This window comes from Sardina pilchardus, chromosome 6 (genome assembly GCF_963854185.1).
Source record: "Sardina pilchardus chromosome 6, fSarPil1.1, whole genome shotgun sequence".
Classification (NCBI taxonomy): domain Eukaryota; kingdom Metazoa; phylum Chordata; class Actinopteri; order Clupeiformes; family Clupeidae; genus Sardina; species Sardina pilchardus.
In genome coordinates this window covers 13,811,292-13,832,577 of record NC_084999.1, presented here as the reverse complement: position 1 = coordinate 13,832,577, position 21,286 = coordinate 13,811,292, and the positions used below count along the sequence as shown (strand labels likewise).

Below are 21,286 nucleotides of genomic sequence, written 5' to 3'. Positions count from 1 at the left end.
GGGGGAGAGGGAGGGAGAGAGGGAGAGAGAGACAGAGGGAGAGAGAGAGAGAGAGAGAGAGAGAGAGAGAGAGAGAGAGGGGGGGGGAGAGGGAGAGAGAGAGAGAGAGGGGGGTATATATGAGGAGTGTGGTGGAATGCGGGGAGCGATGAATGGCGCTTAGAGAAAACACCGCTGACGCGATGGAAGTCTGACGTAAGGCGCGGGCCCCGGCCAGCAGGTGGAAAAAGCGAGGCGCGGGAGAGAGGGAAGATCGAGAGAGAGAGGAGCGTGAAATCACGGAGCGGGCAGGGGGGGGGCTCGCGAAGGTCAGCGCGATGACGGCTGTGTACGGCACGTCATGCGCCCCCGACAGCGAGCGCCTCGCTCGTCCATTACCATCAGAGCCTCCGCTCCGTGCATGGAGGACTGAGGCCTGTGCGAGTCCAAAAGCTATGCCTCAGCCAGCGCTGCTATGCACCCAGCGCATTTCCCTCCTTTTTGGACGCTTTTTAATACGCTTTGTAATGCAAACCGAAAGCATGGAGATTATCAAGCCCCCGGCATGAAGGCCGCGCCGGTGCACTTTGTCTTGGAGCGCTTTGCCGCGCATGACAAAGCCTCTCTCTCTTCCTCCCCCTCCGAGCAGCGGTGGAACTATGGCCTGAGTGCACACTTTGGGAGAGGAGCCCATTCATTTTCTCCCGAGCGCTCCAGACATCCATCACTGTTTAATCATACACAGCGCGCAGACTGGTCTTAAATATCAGCCGACGCAGCCAAACGCTCCCACTCCCACACGGAGCGGGTAAATGTTTATCGGCTTAACCGGGCCGAGGGATGGCCGAGCGACGCGCGGGGGCCAAGGACACCCACCCGCATTCGCAAGAGAGAGTGGGAGGAGAGAGCATGGAGCCACTCGTGCAGAAACACCTACCGAAGAGGAGCGGGCTTTTGGAAAGGCTTTTTTTTTTTTGGCGTTTTTTGTGTGTGTTTTTTTCCATAAATTTTCCACTCAAACACGCTTCCCGTACACACTGCCCCGGAGACGCCACGGCGAACTGATCGGCCTATAAATACGTTTAATACTTTTCAGCGTTCCCTCGTGTGCGTCGTGAAGATGTGCGAGACTGCTTTTGCCAGCGTCGCACAACAGGCCCGCGAGGCGCTCTGGTAAGACATAAGAAAGGAAATCTTGTCTGCTGCTAATGTAACGCAGAGGCCCTCTCTCTCAGGCACAGGCCCTGTTGACGACTCCAAATCACTACAGAGAGGCAGCCGTGGGGGTGGGGGAGGGTGTGTGGGGGGGGGCTGTAGTTTCAACAGAGCCGTCTCCAAATGAGCAGTGACAGGGCCGGATAGCGACGCTGGAGCCAAAGACACGAGGAGGGCCGGGGGAGAAACGACGACGCAGGAAGCCCACGTTCGCTGACTAATCGCGAAGCGCTCCGTGACTCGCACGGAAGCACAGTAGCCACGGCGACTACGTGCGAGACAGCGCCGAGGGGGCCCACATGCTTCCAATATCCCCGAGCTGCGACGAGGGGAAAAAAAGCCAAGAGCTCGCGCTTCTCAATCCCGGGATCTGATAGTGTTTGTGATTTGATTTAATGTCGGGGAGGGGGAGGGGGAGGCGGGGGATTAAGCTGCCAATCACTCTGGCAAGCTTCCCTGTCCTGTTGGTTTGCTGGTGACTGGCTCTGTGGTTGAGAGGCAGAGACAGTAAAGCGCGTCTGGAGCTGGGACTCATAAAATGAGTGGTGCTCCACGTGGTGAAAATGAGTAGGTGGCGGTAAGGGATGGGGGGGTGGGGGGGGAGGGGTGCAAGGGAGGACAAATTCCCAGTCCAGGAGCTTGTCTGTGTTCCTCTGGAGAGTAAATGTGTGTAGACAGCAAAAGAGACCTCAGCTCTGTCAATCTGTTACTGGCCCAAATGGGAATGGTTTAGGACAGTGGTTCTCAAACTTTTTCTTTCATTCCCCACTTTGATCAAGGGGGCTTTCTCAAGCCCCACCTGTCCATCATCGCTCTATAGAAAGTATAGGTCAAGCTCAAAATTGTCATATTTATAATGTCACTTGCTAAATATACATTAGTAGGCCTAACAAATAACAGTTAGGCTACTAAAGATATCAGTTCAAAAATAGAGAAATTGAAAATCTAAATCAATGACCAATAACGTCAGTTTTTTGTCATTGACAAGGTGTCAATCCTTGCTTCAAAAAAAGCTGATTTCCAATAATACAGCAAAAGGGCCAACTATATGCTACCATTGTGTTATAAATGAAGTTCAACACTCTCACAACCTCGTTCAAAATCTTATTCAGGTCAAGCCTTGACGCGAGCGCTTCCCTGAATGAAACAGTCCGTCTGTTGCGCATCGGGCACTACCCTCTTTATCACGACGATAGCATTTATTTTACCTGCTATCGTCTGTGCGCCAACCGAGCAAAGTCCCTCACAGTTTTCCCATTTGATGTCATGTTCTGCCAGGTAGACTAATTGTTGAGATAAATGTTGAATAGTTCATCTGCAGTGGCCCTACTTTTGGCATACTCGCAGAATAGAATATCTTCGCCCGCTGTCAAGTTAACAAAGCGGACATAAGCAATAACTAAACCACCTTTGTAACTGGGTGGCCTTGTCCACTTGCAAGGCAAAACATGGGTGTTTGCGTTTGTCAAGCAGTTGTTCTTCGAGATCGCAGAACAGCAATTGTGTCGTCAGACAGATAGCCAAGATATCCTTCAATTTTACTGCGCTCGTCTCGAACATAGACAGGTTTTTTTGTTTCCGCGGCAATTAAAATTCCGACATCAATCATTTTTTTCGGACTAGGCTATGATTCCAGGACAGACTAACATTTTCATCTGGTAAATGATAGGCCTACAAGAGTCTAGATTACCTTGTTTGTGTTTGTTTTGTGAGATGGAGGTGCATTCTCGTAATTATCAATAAAGGAAGGCACAGGCTTTAAAAAGAAATCTCCGGTTTTTCACGTCAGCTCGCGCCCCACCTGGCATGTCTCTGCGCCCCACTAGTGGAGCGCGCCCCACAGTTTGAGAAACGCTGGTTTAGGAGGAGAGGAGGAGAGGAGGAGAGGAGGAGAGGAGACATGCGGCTCTCATAATAACTGGGCTGAGGGGTCAGCAGGAGCAGCTGCAGAGAGGGCCCACCGCACCATTACCAGCCTGGCAACCAGCGCACAGCACCAGGGCCACCAACACAATGTATCTGTTCATGTTTGGAACTAAATGAAGGACACGGTTAGACATTTCCCTCTGTGCCGTTTGGGACCATTAACCCTTTACCCGCTCTTTTCCTTCTCTCCCTCTCTCTCTCTCTCTCTCTCTTCTGTTCTCTACCTCTGTCTTCTCCTCCCTTTTCTGGCCTTTCCCCTTTCAGACTTTTCAGAATTCCACGGTGGTGTGGTGTCACATTCCATCTCGGTGAATCGAAAAGCCCCTTCGGTTCCTACTGGCTGATTCTATTAATTACGGGCTTTTTAACTCCAGCTCGAGAGCTGTGAGAAATCTCTCCTCCCTCTCTCCCCCGTCCCACTGACGCGGCCTAATTAGATTAATTAATTACAGCTTAAGCGGCTGTTCCCGAGATTAATGCCACGCCAGTGTCAAAGGATTTCCACAAAACACTTTCTTTGCTGTCCACCCTCCGGCTTCCACCCATCGATCCACTGCATGCAAAACCCCGTCCCCACCCTGCCTTTTTTCTGTGGGGGACGTGTCAGGCGCAAATGACTTTTAATCTCTCGCACTCTTTGATGGGAGTGTTGGGGGGGATTAAGGTCCGCACGTCGACCTAGAGTGGGGAACGGCCGTCCGGAGGGCCCGCCCCAGAGAACTCTGGGAAAGTGGCTCGCTGATGGTGGGAGGGAAAAGCTAATGAGCTCCCCTGGCCTCCCACCGCTCTCTCGTGTTTTGATGTCTTCGTTCACCCAGGGAGACACCAATTTGTTCCGCTACCGGCACAGAAAAACGACCTGCTGCGCTGGGCCGGGGAACGCATCTTAACTCGGGTTATCACCGGTGATGAATCAGTAACTCGGCGCGCTCAGGCGAGCCCCGAGGGGGGGGGGGGAGGCCGCGAGGGCTTGATCAGGGATGGAACAGGAGTAATGAAACCTGGGGGTAATGAGGAGGATCATAAAGCAGTACACGGAAGGGGCATTCCCGGGACATTCCACTCCAGTTTTCCTAAAGCTTTCTGCCTGACCTAATGTACTTCAGAAGGAAAAAAACCACCATAAAATGTGCTGTGCCATTCCGATTCATGAACCATACGCACAAAAAAAAGTACTTAAAATGTACTTAAGATCGACTTAAAAAACATTTAAAAAGCCATAGTCATTCGGTTGCACGGTGATGAGCGTAATGTCTGCGTAATCACACATTTTGAGTCGTGTTTGTCTTTATTCCTTGGTGCAAATATAATTTATAACCTGTTTATTACTTCCCTGCCCAGACCTCTGTGAACTAGCTGAAGCACCCGCTGGAATGGTTTACCTCGTTAATAAACAATCCTGGGTGATTAATGGCTTCCCTTCACCTCACTTCATAACCTAGTTTCTCCAGCAGGGTAGAACACATCAAGATGCCGACAAAGAGAGAGAGGGAGAGAGAGAGAGAGAGAGAGAGGGAGAGGGAGAGAGAGAGAGAGAGAGAGAGAGAGAGGGAGAGAGAGAGGGAGAGAGAGAGGGAGAGAGAGGGAGAGAGATGAGTGGCGTGAAACAGGGCAGCGTGGTGATTGGTGGCGTTATCTCAGTGGATGTCCGCTCTAATGCTCGGCAATAAAGGTGATTAAGCTCAGTGATTAAGCCATCCAAGGGAGCCAATTGTTTTGATTGTGTTATGGCATTTGATCTGACTGTCTGGAATGTGGCAACCTTTGATCCAAGGACAACATTCAATTAGATAAGGTTAACACAACTGACCTCTTTTAGCTACTTAGCCCGCTTTGGATAAAGTGTAAACAGTCTCTAAGCTACATGGAAGGCCTGGATTACCAAGGTACACTTCAGTGACCAAGTCAGCATGGATGTTCCCAAGAACCACTGCAGGACTTAAAAGTGAGACACAGAGACAGAAAGAGAGAGAGAGAGAGAAAGAGAGAAAGAGAGAGAGAAAGAGAAATGAAACACAGCTTTCAGTGCCCCCCTCGCCTTCCACTTTAAAAGATTCCAGAGCTGCGGCGCACTAGCACTAGCAGCAGCACTAGCGGTGGCGGCGTGGCTAAAAAAGAGAAATAGCAGAAGCAGCTGGCGAGGAGCTGGAGCTGGGGCCGAGGAGGGAGGGCGGGCGGGCGCGCGGGCAGCAGAACAGTAATGCCTCTCACAAAGGACTTTCATTTATAATTACTCACTCTAATGACTCCGCACAGGCAGGGAGCACTCGAAAAACTCTGCCGGACCTCTCGAGTGGGGACCCGCGGAAAGGCATTCGGCGCAAGTGTCTCCTCTGACAAACACTGGGAATGAATTGCACCTTGGTGGAAAATGAATCCCGGTGCCCTGGGAATTGCATTACGCCCAGTAGCTGACAAGCAAGATCACAATTTTCCAGCTGCGCGGTAGCCAAAGGGTATGGCCCCCTTTACAATGAGAGAGGGAGAGAAGAGGGACTTCATTTTCCCATGATTTTTACAGGCCAGTGGAAGACTGAGGTTGTGTGTGTGTGTAGGGGGGTTGCCTGCAACTAGGGGGGAGATGACCGCACTTGGCATAGCTTATTCATCACTGAGTGATGGCTCCATAGCACAAACACAACCTCCTCCTCTACTCTCTCTTCCGTACAGTACACACACACACACACACACACACACACACACACACACACACACACACACACACACACACACACACACACACACACACACACACACACACACACACACACACACACACACACACACACACACACACACACACACACACACACACACACACACACACACACACACACACTAAGACATTAAGACATTAAGAGATGAGGAACGGACTCCTGTATTATGTCTGTCTCTATGTCAGTTCTCAGTTTATTCACTGCAAACCAGAAGCACTTCAATTAACATTTAACTCCAAATGAAAGCAACTGCAACCTTTATTATCATAAGGTACTATGCACCACCATCCCATAATTAACACACATGTCTTCCTCTATATTCCAATTGACAGAGACACTGGGTGACATGATAGGGGTTTGTGAATATGGTTGTTTAAAGATCCACGTTCTAATTCTGCATGTACAGAGTCCCATGAGCGAGAACAGGCCGAGCCAAAGAAACTTCATCCTGCAACAGGTTTAATTGCTGCCAACAGAATGACGGAGTGGAGAGAGAAAAAAAGAGCAACGGTTTCCACAGGCCAGCCGCAATTATCTCAGGCACTGCTTTGCCTCCTCTCCCTCTTTCTCTCTCCCTCTCTTTCTCTCTCTCTCCATCTCTCTCTCTCTCATCCCTTGTGATGAGAAGCGGCAGTGACCCGGAACGACCCCTGTTCACACTTGCGGGCTTCCCGAGCGGGCCCGCTCCTGATAGCAAGCGACGTTGATCTCCACGGCGCTGTGAGCGTGACCACCATGCCCCCACCTGCCCCACCCGCCCCCCCCCTCCTCCCCACGCCACATCCACCCACACCGGGACCCGCGAGGTGAGATCAGCCTGGCTTGCCCACACTCCCTGGCCGCTCTAAGCACTGTGAGAGTGTTTTAAGTAGTCCGACGACTTCACACTTCGCCGACTCGAGTAATGGCCAGTCGTTTGGGCAGCGGGGATCAGGAGGCGGCGCCTTTTTTTCCCACTCCGCTTCCCCCCCTCCCCAAGCGCCGAATCAATTGCCCCGACGTGCTTAATGTTGCTCTACATGCCCCCATGGCATGTGGGGGGGGGGGGGGGGGGGTGCGATGAGCCATTTCCTTCCATTTATTTCAATCAAGGACGGAGGGGAATATCACCGAGGGGAGGGCTCACTGGGAGAGCCGCGCTGCTGCATATTTCCGACGAGGCCTCGGTAATACTTTTAGCAGAGCAGCTCCCTTCTGCCATGACCGAGGAGGGAAAAGTACCACTGCAGCACTAATGAGTGGAACTGTAAACCAAGACTGTGGTGCCGGCTTAAAGGCCAAAGCCCTCATTACATTACAGTCCCCCCCCCAAAAAAAATAGATCATTACTGTAGGATGCATACTTAGAATGCAATCTGTGAAGAAATGCAAGTGTGCAATTAAGCACGCCATTTTAAGTAAACTGACCTTTTACGCCACACAGCTCCTCCAATAGTAGCTCTTATATACAAATGAGGCTTATTTGGCTCCAAGCGCTAAGGAAGAGCGGAACACTCCAAGGTGAAAAGGTCGCCCCGTAACAGAGGGACTGTTTACTTCTCCAGCCCATACAGGACTCCATCCTGGCCCCTGAGGCTGGCTCAGCAGGGCAGGGGCAAAAATGTAACCTCCTTCAGAGCCACATGGCTACAGTGTGGAGCCGACGAGGAGGAGCCCAGAGGGTGGCCCGGGGAGGTCAGTTGCACACGCCCGATGTTTACATAGCTGCAGGAAGGGCCCAGCAGGAGTGGGTCTCCGGGCAAAAAAGCAAAACTGTCATGTTGGGAAATGGCGCGTCGCTCTCCATTACTTCCCTCCCGGTGAGCACGGCTTATTTGGAGAGCGGCGGCGGCTGAGACGAGCGCATCAAAACACGCGCCCGGGGCCCAGACAACAGCCCCGGGGGGGCGACGAGAGCCGGCCAAACCGGGGGGGAGAAAAATGTTCTGCGTTTCTGCGGGTCTGGGTGACGAAGGTCGACAACAGGTTTAGGCAGGAACAGGTAACCAAGCCATACCAGAAGGGTGCCTGAACAGGAAGTCAACAAAAGCCCAACAACGTTGAGGCTGATTGAATTGGCATGGGGCTGGACGGCCACCAGAAGATCACTCCTGTTCTTCATGTCTGTCAGTGATGGAGCCGGTGTTTACATGCAGCCTGCCTCAGTGATGGAGCACAAGCTGTCAGAGGGGCCTGCGAGATGTTCCAACAGGGAGCTCTGCCAGGGGAACCCCGAACTCACGCCCAGTTGTGGGGGTCCCTGGCCTGCACACCCATATGGAGATCCGATTTCAGATGGAGGAGAGCAGAGCAAAGGCCGACCGAGGGAAGGGGGGGGTTGTGGGGGGGGGGGGGGGGTGAGGATCTTGAGTGGGACGGAGAGAGGTCTCAAGGGCACCAGCCGTCAGGGCCCTGATCAAAGCCCGGCTCGGTCCCCAGTCCACCTGCTTCCATTACTCTGCTCCGCTCTGCTCTGCGTGTCGGTGGGGTGAGGTCTTGCTGGAGTCCACCTGGCCCATGCATCCATATGCACACCCACTCATATACACACACACACACACACACACACACACACACACACACTTCATATCCACATCCCATATTTCAACTTTTTCTCTCTCTCGCTCTCACAAAGACACACTTTTCACTGCCCTCAACTCTCTAAATGCATATGTAACTTAACATGATACAAATTCTGACTTCATACAAGTTCACGCAGACTTTTTTTTTGCCACAGGCGCCACAATATCCAAAAATAGATGTGCATGAGGAACTCAAATGCACTTTTTTTCCCATTCAGTTACAAGTATCAACACATATATAAATTACAAAACAGGCATATATCCAGACACACACACACACACACACACACACACACACACACACACACACACACACACACACACACACACACACACACACACACACACACACACACACACACACACACACACACACACACACACACACACACACACGAGTCCAGAACCACAAAGACTGGAGCACACTTGCTACACTACACAGCGACGCGTCATTCACGTTCGGGAAGAAGCCGTTTCTTTTGTTTACACAGATTAGCCCGAAGATGGCTGCGGTCCTCTAATCCGCCCGTCACGCATGGCTGCGTAAACGTGGTGTCAGACCTCACAAAGGGGCCTCCTGTTCTCCTGCGGCTCATCTCTTCCAAAAAATCGTGCGCCACTCACAAAGGTGTCAGCTCAGGTGCATGACATCTCTCCCAAAAGCTTTAATTAAACTGTCACGTCTGTAGGAAGTGCAAAATAAGATGCCGCTCACCCAAAACACCCAAGCCCTCGCTGCAGCTGCTGGGGCGGCGGGCGCGTAAACACCAACCTTTGAAACATTCTGTTCCCGTCTGTCTAAAGTTCGGCCAATAATGTACGACGAAAAAAAGGGGGAGAAAAAAAAAAAAGATTTCAAAGCAATTAGGGGGCTAAATATGTTTAGCATTACTGTGCTCGGCAGTCCTTTAATTCCTTGTTGCTTTTCTCAATATGTTTAAATTAAGATTAAAGATGACTTTGTTCCTGTATTCCCACAGCTTGCCGGGTATGGTAAAGAGATCAAAACTGCGTGCTTTATATGGAACATCCTTAACATTTGCTCCACTCTCCGTGCGTTTGATTAAATGTAACATTTCGAAATCCCCCAGTTCTGGGAGAGGCATAAATCATTGTCTCGCAGCTGCTGGCGTGCCTGGGGAGAACACATGCGCGCTCTCTTTCTTTCCTTCACTCTCTCTCTCTCTCTCTCTCTCTCTCTCTCTCTCTTTCGCTTTCTCTGTTCTTATGATCATAAAGCCCACCCCAGGACGCCCCCGTCCCCTCCCCCCTCTACGCTACGCCCCGCTCCCCCGCCCCCCTCCTCCGAGGATGGGGTGGGAGAACACCTGCAGACTTGTAACCCAGTTGAGTTGAGTTCACATGAGGAGGGGGTGGGGGGTGGTCGCTGCACTACAACACGCAGCACCCCCCCTCCCCCCTCCCCCAACTTGAATTTCTGCACGTCCCTTTGCAAAGCAATCCCCTCCCCACCTCCAATCCCCAGGACAGAGAGCTGCAGTACTCTGGGGGGTGCTCTGACCACACAAGCCACTGTTCCCAAAGCAAGAGCGGGCTTGTGTGACAGGCTCGGGGCTGGGAGCAGGACCCTGGGATTGTGGCCTTGACCTACAGTAAGCCACCGAGTTCAGCTGCAGTCACATGAGCATCTACTTCATCATCATCACCACCCACCCACACACACACACACACACACACACACACACACACACTCAAATACACACACTGAAACACTCTCTCTCTCTCTCTCTCTCTCTCTCTCTCACACACACACACACACACTTGCACAAACACACACTTGCTCAAACACACTCTCTCCCTGCCCGTGTTGACTGTTTTCCGTGACATATTGGTTCTCATTACCCACTAAGTTGGAGAGTGCGCATGCGTGCGCGCGCGCACACACACACACACACACACACACACACACACACACACACAGAGATTCAAGTTTCAGACTAAGAACTATAAAATAACTAAAGTATTTCCCTCCAAAAAATCGTAAAAAAAAAAAAAAAAAGAAAGATAATGGGGAAAATAAAAATGGCTAGTGGCAGACCCCTCTGGATCGGCCCTGGCTATTAGGAGAACTGATGTGAGACCAACACGTTGTAACGCAAAGGGTTAAACACTGAGTATGAAATTATTATATACAGCCTAGGGTCTATAAAAGCCACACTCTTCAAAGCCACATTGCTTGGTTCTTTTTGTGATAAATCCCACGCCTTTAATTGTGTCTAATTTATTAGTATGTTCCAACCTCAGCCTCATTAAATGAAAACATATTGGTCTGAGTCTACGGGAGTATTTTTGCGAGTGCCGAACTCCCATTTTCTAAGTAAATTGGAATTCTGTTTTAATTCGCTGGTAAACAATTAGATGCAAAACATATGGAGATGGCCAAATTCAAAGCCAACCCATCTTCGTTAGAGGACTTTGTGTGAGAGAGAGAGATTAAGACGTGTTTAAAAAAGGAAAGAACACAAGGGCAAAAAAAAAGAAACTTAGATTAGACTGGGAATTATGCAGTCGTTTCAAGGTGATTATAAACAGTAACAAGAATGTGGGCTGAGATTACGTCGACGCATTCGAGAGAAAGAAAAAGAAGACAAAAGAAACGTGCGGTCGGGTCCGACGGCACGTCTGGCGCTGCTCGTTTTAGACTCCACAACCAGCGAGAGAGCCACGTCAGTTTCCCCGACATGTCAGAAGCGCTGGGAGACAATGCTATGCAGGAACGCGATCACAGGAGACTTTCATAAATGTGCGTGACGGCGTTTTCACATCAATAAACAATACTAGAAATATTCTTCGCTTCGGGGGTTTGAAATCGCCTTCTGGTGTACATTCTGTTGTCGAAACCTTGGCAACGCTGTGCAAAACCTAAAAGCACAACGTTTTATTTTGAAACAGGCACAAATGGCATATCTTGATAAAGCAGTCCGTTCACCGATTTTAGTGCTACAGATTTTTTATGCACAGCAGGGTGCTTAAGCCCTACTGCAATAGGGGAAGAAAAATTCCTACTGAACTACATACCATGTTCACTGACTGACTCCCCTATTTTAACTTGCTTTAACGACTGTTCTCTTTTATAGGGTAAGATCAGGACTGAGACTCCAAGCAAGACAAATCCATCCCTTAAATGGCATTATACACAGAGGACCCGGGAGCTGTTTTAAAGATCGAAAATAAAGTCGAGAGAGAGAGAGAGAGAGAGAGAGAGAGAGAGAGAGAGATGGCTACGAGTCGCTGGGTAATGTCTCCAGCGTGTCTTTGGTGTCTGACAGCATTCAGCTCCCTCTTTCAATGGACGTCTAATGATCACATTCCTCGGGGATCAAAAAAAAGGACTCTATTCGCTAAATAGAATCAACAGTGCCACATGGGACAAATAAAAATTCATTTGATCTGCGAGCCAAGCGCTTCCATGATTTAAAAATGTCACCATCGCAAATGTTGAACTTTGAGTAAAGCCCAAGGGAGAGGAGTTCATGACCATATAATATTGAAATCCACGTTTCATGTCCACGGTGGAGGGGGAAAAAAAGGGTCAAATTTATCATGCAGCGCGGGGAGCAGAGTGAGCATGCGAGACTGCAGAGCCGCTCTAATGGCTTTGGGAAGTACCTCCCAGACGACGCAAGGGCCGCTTTTCAAATGTATGAGCTGCGATGTGATTGGGACAGAAATACCCAGAGACTTCTAACAACGCGGCGGGGGACCGAACGAGCACTGAAAAGACAAATCTCGCTTCTAAGACGCAGTGATTTGAGGTGTCAAGTGACAAAGGGGGTTAACTGGCTGGCGAGCTCCCACATCACTCTCAGGTTAAACACAAAAACAGACTAACACACATATATCCTCTCTGTGATCCCCCCCCCCCCCCCCACACACACACACACACACACAGAAAGTGTGCTCCTACATGGTATGGAGGGGATCTTGTTACTTTACACTCTCCCCCCTGCATATTGACAGGTCTAATAGACATTAAAGGAGCACTTGGCAGAAATACGGAGTGTGCTCACATGCGCTCGGCTCATGGGCTCGCGTTCAATTTGCGTCCCAAAATGGTGACAGGAGCAAGACAGAGAAAGAACAAAACAATAGAAAGTCAGACGAGGGGGGGGGGAGATGTAAAAGAGAAAGAACATAAAAAGAAAGAAAGAAAGAAAGACAGAGAGAAAGAAAGAAAGAAAGAAAGAAAGTTTAACAACTTTGGGAACAAAAGAAGTTACAGAGGCAAGGAAGGAGTTAGTGAGCGGGAACGGAAAAGAAATAAGAAAAAGAAAAGCTAAAAAAGAGAAAGCAAGTGGTAGTGTAGTGAAGGAGACAAAGAGAAAATGACGCAGTGAGAGATAGAAGAGGAGGAAAAGAAGAGAGAGAGAAAGAGAGAGAGAGAGAGAGAGAGAGAGAGAGAGCGAGGGTGTTGGAGAAGGGAGCTGAGACACACATCTGCCGCAGACACAGCCAGGGCTTCTGGGAACCATCCCTATCCGCCTCTCGTCCGCTGTCTCCTGCTTTCTGTTCGGATCAGGTTTAATATTCCAAAGTATGTAGCGCATTTATGAGGCATTGCTTTGCTGAAATAATATGCTCCCTAAATCATAGTAATGGTCCTCCATGCACTTAGCAGAATTTACTGTGATACCTCCAGGAAAAGAAAAAAAAAACAACCCTCCAACTCCAGCTCCATCTCCACGCTGGAGTGGAAGGGGTCCCATGTCACCGTATACGGAGCCCTGTTTAAAGGCTGCCTGCGAGGGGGAAGGCCTGACGCGGGGCCCTGGTAGCCTGGATGACGGAGCGAAGCGGCGCGGCAGCAGACACAGACAAGGCGGGATGATGGATCTGCGCCGGGGGCTTCCCTCCGGATCCCCTCCCTGCCTCTCTAAACTCTGCGACTCAGATGTTTCCCCCCCTTTTATGCGTGGAGCCCGTAAATAAAGTGTCATATCGGGGTGATGGACGGCGCGCGGCGACGGTGGCGGGAGGAGAAAAGGGAGCCCCGGGAGCTCAGGAGGGTTTTCCGAAACCGAGCAAATCCCCGCTTTGTTTCATGTTGCTGTCCCAGGATTCTCTCCGTGGATCGGTTGGAGAGAGGGAGAGAGAGAGAGAGAGAGAGAGAGAGAGAGAGAGAGAGAGAGAGAGAGGGAGAGGGAGAGAGGGAGAGAGGGAGAGAGAGAGAGAGAGACGCGGTTCTGCTCGGCTCAGTCCGGTCCGGCGGCGGGGCAGCCGCGTCTGGCCGCTGACATGTTTAAGGCTTCCAAGCGCGCGGTGATTCAGGGCCGGGCCTCGGCGCGTCTCAGCGGCCTGCATTTAAAGTGATGGACGGCCGGCGCTGCAGCACCAGGGCCTGGCCGCGCGTCTCCGCTGCCGAGGTATTGTCTTACGCGCCGCCGCTCCCGGCCTTCCCCCGGGGCTAAACCCCCCCCCCGTCTGCCCCGATAGTTAGCCCAGCTGACGCGGAGCCCGGGACGGCTGCCGTAAAAACCACTGGGTCACAGGTGAAGATTTCCCGGGGATGTAGGATTTTTGGGATTTTTCAGGGATTTTTTTTTTTTTCCCTTGTTGCGTGTGTTTGTGCTTGTGTGCGAGTCTGCAATAAATCTGCCTCAAACAGCTGCCTACACGCAGTGGGATTCTCCTGGTCGGGGGAATCCAAGAGTTGAGCGGCTGGAAAGTAGCAAACGTTTGCCTCGCGACAGCATCCAAACAACGTCAAGTGTAACAGACACCGCTAGCGTCTGCTGCCAGGGCCTGATGATTTGCATCCATTTTGATAGTTTCTTGGTGTTCCTTCGCTTGTCGAATATGCGCAAAAGCTCGTCTGGCATACGCGTCTAGCGTACGCACAGTCACCAGGTGCCCAGGTGTGGGAACCGAGCGAGGTGCCAGTCACCTTTGTCTGGTTGCCATCTAGAACATTTAACACCTTGGAACCCAACCTGGAGCCCACCAAGCAGACCCTGGCCTGCTTATTCCCCGTCCCCCCAAACACTGAGGGTGTGGGGTCACAAGTTGACCAAGAGAACACCAGAACACTAGTGTGTGATCCAGAAGGGGTGAGGGACAAGTGTGTGTGTGGGTGGGTGAGAAGGAGAGAAAGAGAGAGAGTGAGAAAGAGAGAGAGAGTGTGTGTGCATGTGTGTAAAACACTGTTGGAGAGAGAATGTGTGTGGTGGGGAGAGAGAGACCGTGTGTGTGTGTGTGTATGTGTGTGTGTGCATATGTTATGTGTGTGTGTGTGTGTGTGTGTGTCAGGCCTCCTCACCTGAGTTGCGGCAGTCGTCGCCCTGCTGTGGCACCTGGATGGAGAAGGCGAGCAGGTCGGGGGCGAGCAGCGACTCTGGCTTCCGCAACTCGTTGAGCCAGCGGCTCTGGTGGAGCTCCTTGGTGTCGGACGGGCCTTGGATCAGCGGAACCAAACGTTCTTTCTGGCCTTCCGCGGAACCTGAGTCCAGAGTATAAACAGACACCATATCACACAGGAAGGCATTGGAGACGCATATTACTGTGGAAGACAACAAAATAACTTACACAAGATAAAAAAATGCCAATAAACTTCAGGGTCTTAGATTATTTTTATGTTGTTTTATGGTATTATTTTATGATGCAATCAATAAACAAAGATATCTGTTTTTACGACAGCCTATGAAATTACGACGTGTCCTGAACTTACTGCATCCATAACTGTAATTCATTAGTAGGTAGAACATGCGTGCGTCACATAAGGCATTAGTCACTGAAGTCGGGCTAAGATATGGCTGTGTCAGGGTCCCCGGAGCGGGCGTTCCTCTCGTTGGGAAGGGGCTAGTTTCTGGGAGAGCGCTGCGAACCGCTAAAAAGTTCACCATGATAGACGCGCGCATTAGATCATTCAGGCCTAATATAATGCAACAATATCAGTGACACGCACGGATAAATGTTCATTTCGCTGTGAACGCCGTCCAACGTTTGCAGCCAAGTCCTTGCATTTTTTACAGCTATTTAACATACCCATACAGCTGCTCGAATATATCTTGGCAATTAACATCCCCTGTAGCTCAATGTGAACCTAGCGCCTTCAAAAGCCATGTGTAGGCTAGCTCATGCTCAATAAATCAGGGAGTAATCTCTCTATTATTAAATTCTAATTTAGACAGTAATTCCTGGCTAAATCTAATTTGTATGGGAGGAAACTGTGGGCTGAGGTGATTTCTGGCCAACGCTGTAGATTATGAGCTCGCAATAAATACACACACATGTGCAGTCAGCGGTACGGAGAACACACACACACACACACATACAGTACGCTCTAATAGCTCATGGAAGGGAGTGAGAGAGCGAGAGAGAGAGAGAGAGGAGGGGGGGGGTGGGGGAAGAGAAAGCAAACGTAGGCCGCAGCCACAGGTTGGTGTACCGTGAAATATGTGATCTCATGGAAAAGCAACACCGAACGCCACACCTGTCCCGCTCGCCCTGAAAAGTGCGAGACGAGACGCACACAAAAACGCGAGCTGCCATTTTTCCCTCCCAGCACACACACCCTCCTCCTCCTCCTCCTCCTCCTCCTCCTCGCTCACTCTCTCTCTCGTCACTTTGAGCCGCCTGCCTCTTCTCTGATGCACATAAACTGTGCGGGAGCGTGGAAACGGAGCGAGTGTGTGTGTAAAGGGAGCTGGAGCTGGCGTGGGCAGCGGCCGGGAGACATATTCTCCCCCGCGGGCCGTTAAGTTTAACAGGGCACAGCTGCACACACCTAGGGTCCTGGCACACACTTTGACGGCCCCCACTGTGCCCGAGGCGCACTGCACCGTCGCCCGGCGGCAGAACTTGAGCTCCACGCTCTGCACGGAGGCCTCCAGCACGGGCGCGCCACCCGATGGCTTCACACCTAGAAAGGGGGCGAGAGAGAACAGAGGAACGCCGTTAGAGAACCCGGGGAGAACCGTGTTATGTGCTTCCTGATGCAGGGGGAACACACAGGGGAAAAAAACAGTTCACAGTAATAACTACAGTATGTACACATCGACTTGTAACGGATGGGAGTCTGCTGTGGTCTGTGTGCGTTCATTACATTACATTACATTACATTACATTATATTACATTATATTACATTACATTTGGCTGACGCTTTTAAACCAAAGCTACTAGCGTTCAGTACAGTTTTCTTCTCAGTTTTTGTCCCTCAAATGTGGCAGTTTTTTGTTTCCCATCAGCTATTAAAACCTCCAAATATGTTGCTATGAAGATGCACAAACACAGAGGAGAAGAAGAATCTACAATCTGCTTCTGCTACCGCTGCTTCAGGACTAGGGCAGGTGCACTCTATCCAGTCCCCGTTGCCTTGTGAGCTCTCTGGCTAAAGTGTCCTCCCCCGCGGGCCAGCGCTCCTATTGCAGTTTACCAATAAACAGCAGTACTGAGAGGTTATTAGGACCCGTCCAGTTTCACTCCACAAACATATCGTTGTCGCAGATGTTAGAAGTGGAACGAGCTACCAAGAGCTTCCATTACTGCACCAAACTTTTTTTTATGCACAATTTGTCAAAGAAGCATGTGCTTTGTCGTATTAGTCAACAATATTGCAGAAACTACCAGCAGAATTTTCACAAAATGTGGAAAAGTGTAGTACATGCCAAGGAAACCCCATTCATTTTTGGAGCACATTCGACTCAAGGGTACCTCAAAGTATTTTCCATGGGGTATTTTTTTTTGCAATACAAGTGGCCTTCTAGTTTAAATGAACATTTGTGCTTAAAGCTGCCTGTCTGTCATTCATTTAATTTATAATTCTTCCAACATAAACAATCAATGCATTCATAGCCCAGTGATGTCAGAAATGCAGCTACGTATGTAGGCTACTCTCATAAAATGAGATGGAGGTTGTAGACCAGCCTGTCCCAACAAAAATGAAAAAGTGCAGACACCACCCGCAAATTTGTCACAAAACTTAATGGAAAAGTGAAGCACAGCCCGAAGAAACCCCTGTTCATTTTTGGAGCAGATCTGACTAACAGGAGCCTAGTGATGCCGGCAATGTGACTGTCTCAGCTATTCTCATAGAACTGGTTGGAGGCCGCAGACTAACCTGCGCTTGTTGACAAAAAAATAAATAAACTATCACCAAAAACAACGACAAAGCGCAAATTCAGCCTTATGCAAGTTAGCTTTGTTGTTTGTGATCAAAAACCTGAAAACCAGGCTTTTTGGAATATTTACGGCGGCTTTATAAATAGACCCTGTGAGAGAAATAGACTGCCTCTGGGATGGACTTCACTCCGACCTTGGTTATCTGCAACTAATATTTCAACTCAATCTGGCTGTGCGAAGAAATCCAGAATCTTCCACAGACACGGGTACGCCAGCCTGCCAACTGTTTTTACATGTGCAACGTTAGTATGACCCTGTTCGTACTGCAGCCAACATCAAAACTGGAAATACCACATTTAATACAGTGGGCCTGCCAGTCAATAAACAACAAAACAGACTGATTGAGTGATAGCCCAGAGAGAGACAGAACAAAGGGGTGTGTGTGGGGGGGAGGGCTGAATTATTAGTTCCATCTGTCAGCGGCCTTTTGAGGGCCATTTCCTCTACGTCCTGTCTGTCTGTCTGTCTGACTAGCAGGCTGAACACCCCCCATCCTGTAGAGAGGCTTCCTGATGTACCTCGCTCGGAAGGTACGCTCCAGCCTGTTGGCGCGCACAGAGGAAGCGCTATTTCACCATGTTTTCTGACTGGACTGCAGACCGCAAGATGTACAAGATGTCTGCGTGGAGGCAGGACAGACAGACGTAGAGATTTATAAAGCCCTCGCACCGCACTCGTGACAGAGGATATGGAAAGGTATAAAGCCGGCAGAACCGATGATTCACAATTTCATTCAAACTCCGAGTCCACGGCTCTTGACATGTGACAGTAGCACTTTGATTAACCAGAGCCAATATCCAAAAAGGTCACCGTCTCCGGGCAGGAGTCCATTTTCTGAACATAAAACTACACACGATGTCAAACATATGACTTAAGGCCGCGCTGGAATATTACTGCACTTATGTGCCCATAAATAAAGCACTTGGTGGACTGGCAAAGCCTTCGTATTCATTTATTCACCAACTGCCACTGACGGGGCCCAGCCACTGGAGCATGAGCTAATCATAGTTTACAAGCAACAGGTGATGGGAGCTGTCTAGGACTCTGTTAAAGGTTTACAGAATGTGACGGTAGGAGGATGTTTGATCCAGCTCCGCGCTTTATGAGCGGCACCTGCTCCGGGCCACGGTTATCCCACGGTTATCGCCGGCACCGGAGGGGAAAAAAAAAAAGGTCGGGAGCGAAAAAACGACGCGCCTGACGATCGCAAGGAAAACGACAAACACAAATGTAACTGGGTGTCTGTAAGTGCCGCTGGTTTGCAGCTCTAGCCGCGGAAGAGAGAATCCTGCTGAAGAGAAGAGCAGGCGATGTACGAGAGCTCTCCCGTGGTGTGGAAGGACTAATAGTCTGCCATCCTTTCCGAGGAGGGGGTGGTGGTGGTGGTGTTGGGGGGGGGGGGGGGGGGTGCACTGCGACGGGGGGAAATTACACACGCACGCATTATGATATGTCAATGTTAGTTCTCTGGTGAGAGACGTTTTCAAACACGAGCCGGGATGATTGGGAAATTATACTCTGAGGTTTCCAGTGTGAAAGATGAGCCCAGCCAGTGTGCTGTGGAAGAATTAAGTGTGTGTGTGTGTGTGTGTGTGTGTGTGTGTGTGTGTGTGTGTGTGTGTGTGTGTCTGTCTGTGTGTCTCTGTGTGTCAGTGTTAGTGTGAATGTGTGTGTGTGTGTGTGTGTGTGTGTGTGTGTGTGTGTGTGTATGAGTGAATGCAAGAGTGTGTGTGTGTGTGTGTGTGTGTGTGTGTGTGTGTGTGCGCATGTGCGCGTTGCTCTGTCTGTCAGAGCACCACCGCATGCACATTCTTCCACTGAGTTGGCACACTGTAAGGAACTGCTTCAGACCCCTTTACATCACCTGTTCCAATCTGCCTGCAATTTTTCACTCCCAGCAAGGCAACATTTCATTTCCTACGCCACACCAGCGCAGCCTTGGACCCGGACCCAAAGCTCTGTTTTCAACTCGAGTGGCTCAGGAAAATGTTTCTTCTCTTTCACTTCTCCCCTCACTCACTCACTTCTTTTCTTTTCTTTCTTTTCCTTTTTTTTTTTTTTTTTGAATGAAGAATGCATGGAAAGTATTTTACAGTGATGTACAAAATGCTAATAAATACCAGCTATCAATATTGAATTAATAAAGCTGACAATAGCACTGCCAGAGAGGGGAGTTTGAACACCCCACTCTCTGGAAACGCTCCAGTTCATTATTCTGGAACAGCTCCTGGCGGCGGGCCAACTCCGGACCGTTTTAAACAACAGAGACTCAGGAAATAGAGCCAGGTCAGACAACTCTCTCTCTCTCTCCCTCTCTCTCCCTCCCTCTCTCCCTCTCTCCCCTTCTCATTTTCTCTTGTGGGTTTCTTTTTTTAGCTCCCCCATCTGCTCCGTGATGGAAGTTTCCGGGTCGCGGGGGCTTCGAGATGCGGCATCTGCGTGCTGATTGGCCTGTTTAAGGAGCTGACCCCTCGTTAGGAGGCCTACCTAGGGCTTTCATCTGCGGTCTCCGCTTCCCGCCGGGGGAAGGCACAGGGCTTTGTTTAGGAGGCTTTAAATGTGAACAAATATCATAATGGCCCTGTCTTGGGAAGGAGGGGTGGAGGGGGCTCAGGGAGAAGGGGGAAGGGGGGGGAGTTGTAGTTGAAACTAACCCCCGGTGGGAATTAAGGCCGATTGTCCAAAACCATTTGCCCTCTTGCCTTCTGGGGGAAGAGGATGTGATTTCTTCCGCGTGTAAAATAACCTACTATTTGTGTATGTATGTGTGTGTGTGTGTGTGTGTGTGTGTGTGTGTTTTATGCAAACACACGCACACACACACACATGCATGCACACACACACACACACACACACACCCCTCTTGCTGACGAGAAACCTTGTCAGCATATGCCAGTGAGTGCAGTTTGCTCCGGCCGGAAACCCCGAGCAGGGGAGTGTGGCTCTGGTGCCGCCTCTGGAGGAGAGGGCGGCCGAGAGGGAGAACAGCCACGTGGGGTGAGTAGCAAAGATGGCCGACACACAGCCATGGAGGGAGCTGAGGACACAGAGGGGTTAGGGGTAGATGAGGCTGCTGGGGTAGATGAGGAGGGGTCTAGGGTAGATGAGAGGAGACTGCTGGGGTAGATGAGGAGGGGTCTAGGGTAGATGAGAGGAGGGAACTGGGGTAGATGAGAGGAGGGAACTAGGATAGATGAGAACAGGGTCTGGGGTAGAACAGGGTCTGGGGGAGATTAGAACAGGGTCTGGGGTAGTACAAGGTCTGGGGTAGATGAGAACAGGGTCTGGGGTAGAACAGGGTCTGGGGGAGATTAGAACAGGGTCTGGGGTAGTACAGGGTCTGGGGTAGATGAGAACAGGGTCTGGGGTAGAACAGGGTCTGGGGTAGATGAGAACAGGGTCTGGGGTAGAACAGGGTCTGGGGGAGATGAGAACAGGGTCTGGGGGAGATGAGGGTTCTTTGTGTGGTGGGTCTCTGCCCCACCTAGAGATGACGCCCAGGGCTTCCCACTGGTACCAACCGGCGCCATATGAAACAAGCTGCCCATGACTCGCGGGTCCACATGTGGCGTGTGTGTGTGTGTGTGTGTGTGTGTGTGTGTGTGTGTGTGTGTGTGTGTGTGTGTGTGTGTGTGGAAATGTGCTGGCACGGGTGGGGATTACTGTGGCCTGTCCTGGGACACCTCAGACAGCACCTCTGGCAAAGACAGAGGGAGGGAGGGAGGGAGGGAGGAAAGGAGGGATGGAGG

General features: G+C 50.4%; 1 protein-coding gene across 2 annotated transcripts in view; it reads right to left on the bottom strand.

Moving 5' to 3' along the window:
• The window catches only part of LOC134082664 (intermembrane lipid transfer protein VPS13B-like), a 360,061-nt gene that overhangs the window by 238,039 nt on the left and 100,736 nt on the right, over window positions 1–21,286 (bottom strand). For both annotated transcript variants that reach the window (XM_062538539.1, XM_062538538.1), the window contains exons 18-19: window positions 16,143–16,277; window positions 14,676–14,855 (exon numbers count right to left, since the gene is read on the bottom strand). In XM_062538539.1, coding sequence (XP_062394523.1) covers window positions 14,676–14,855; window positions 16,143–16,277 — 315 coding nt within the window. The remainder of the gene's footprint in view (window positions 1–14,675; window positions 14,856–16,142; window positions 16,278–21,286) is intronic.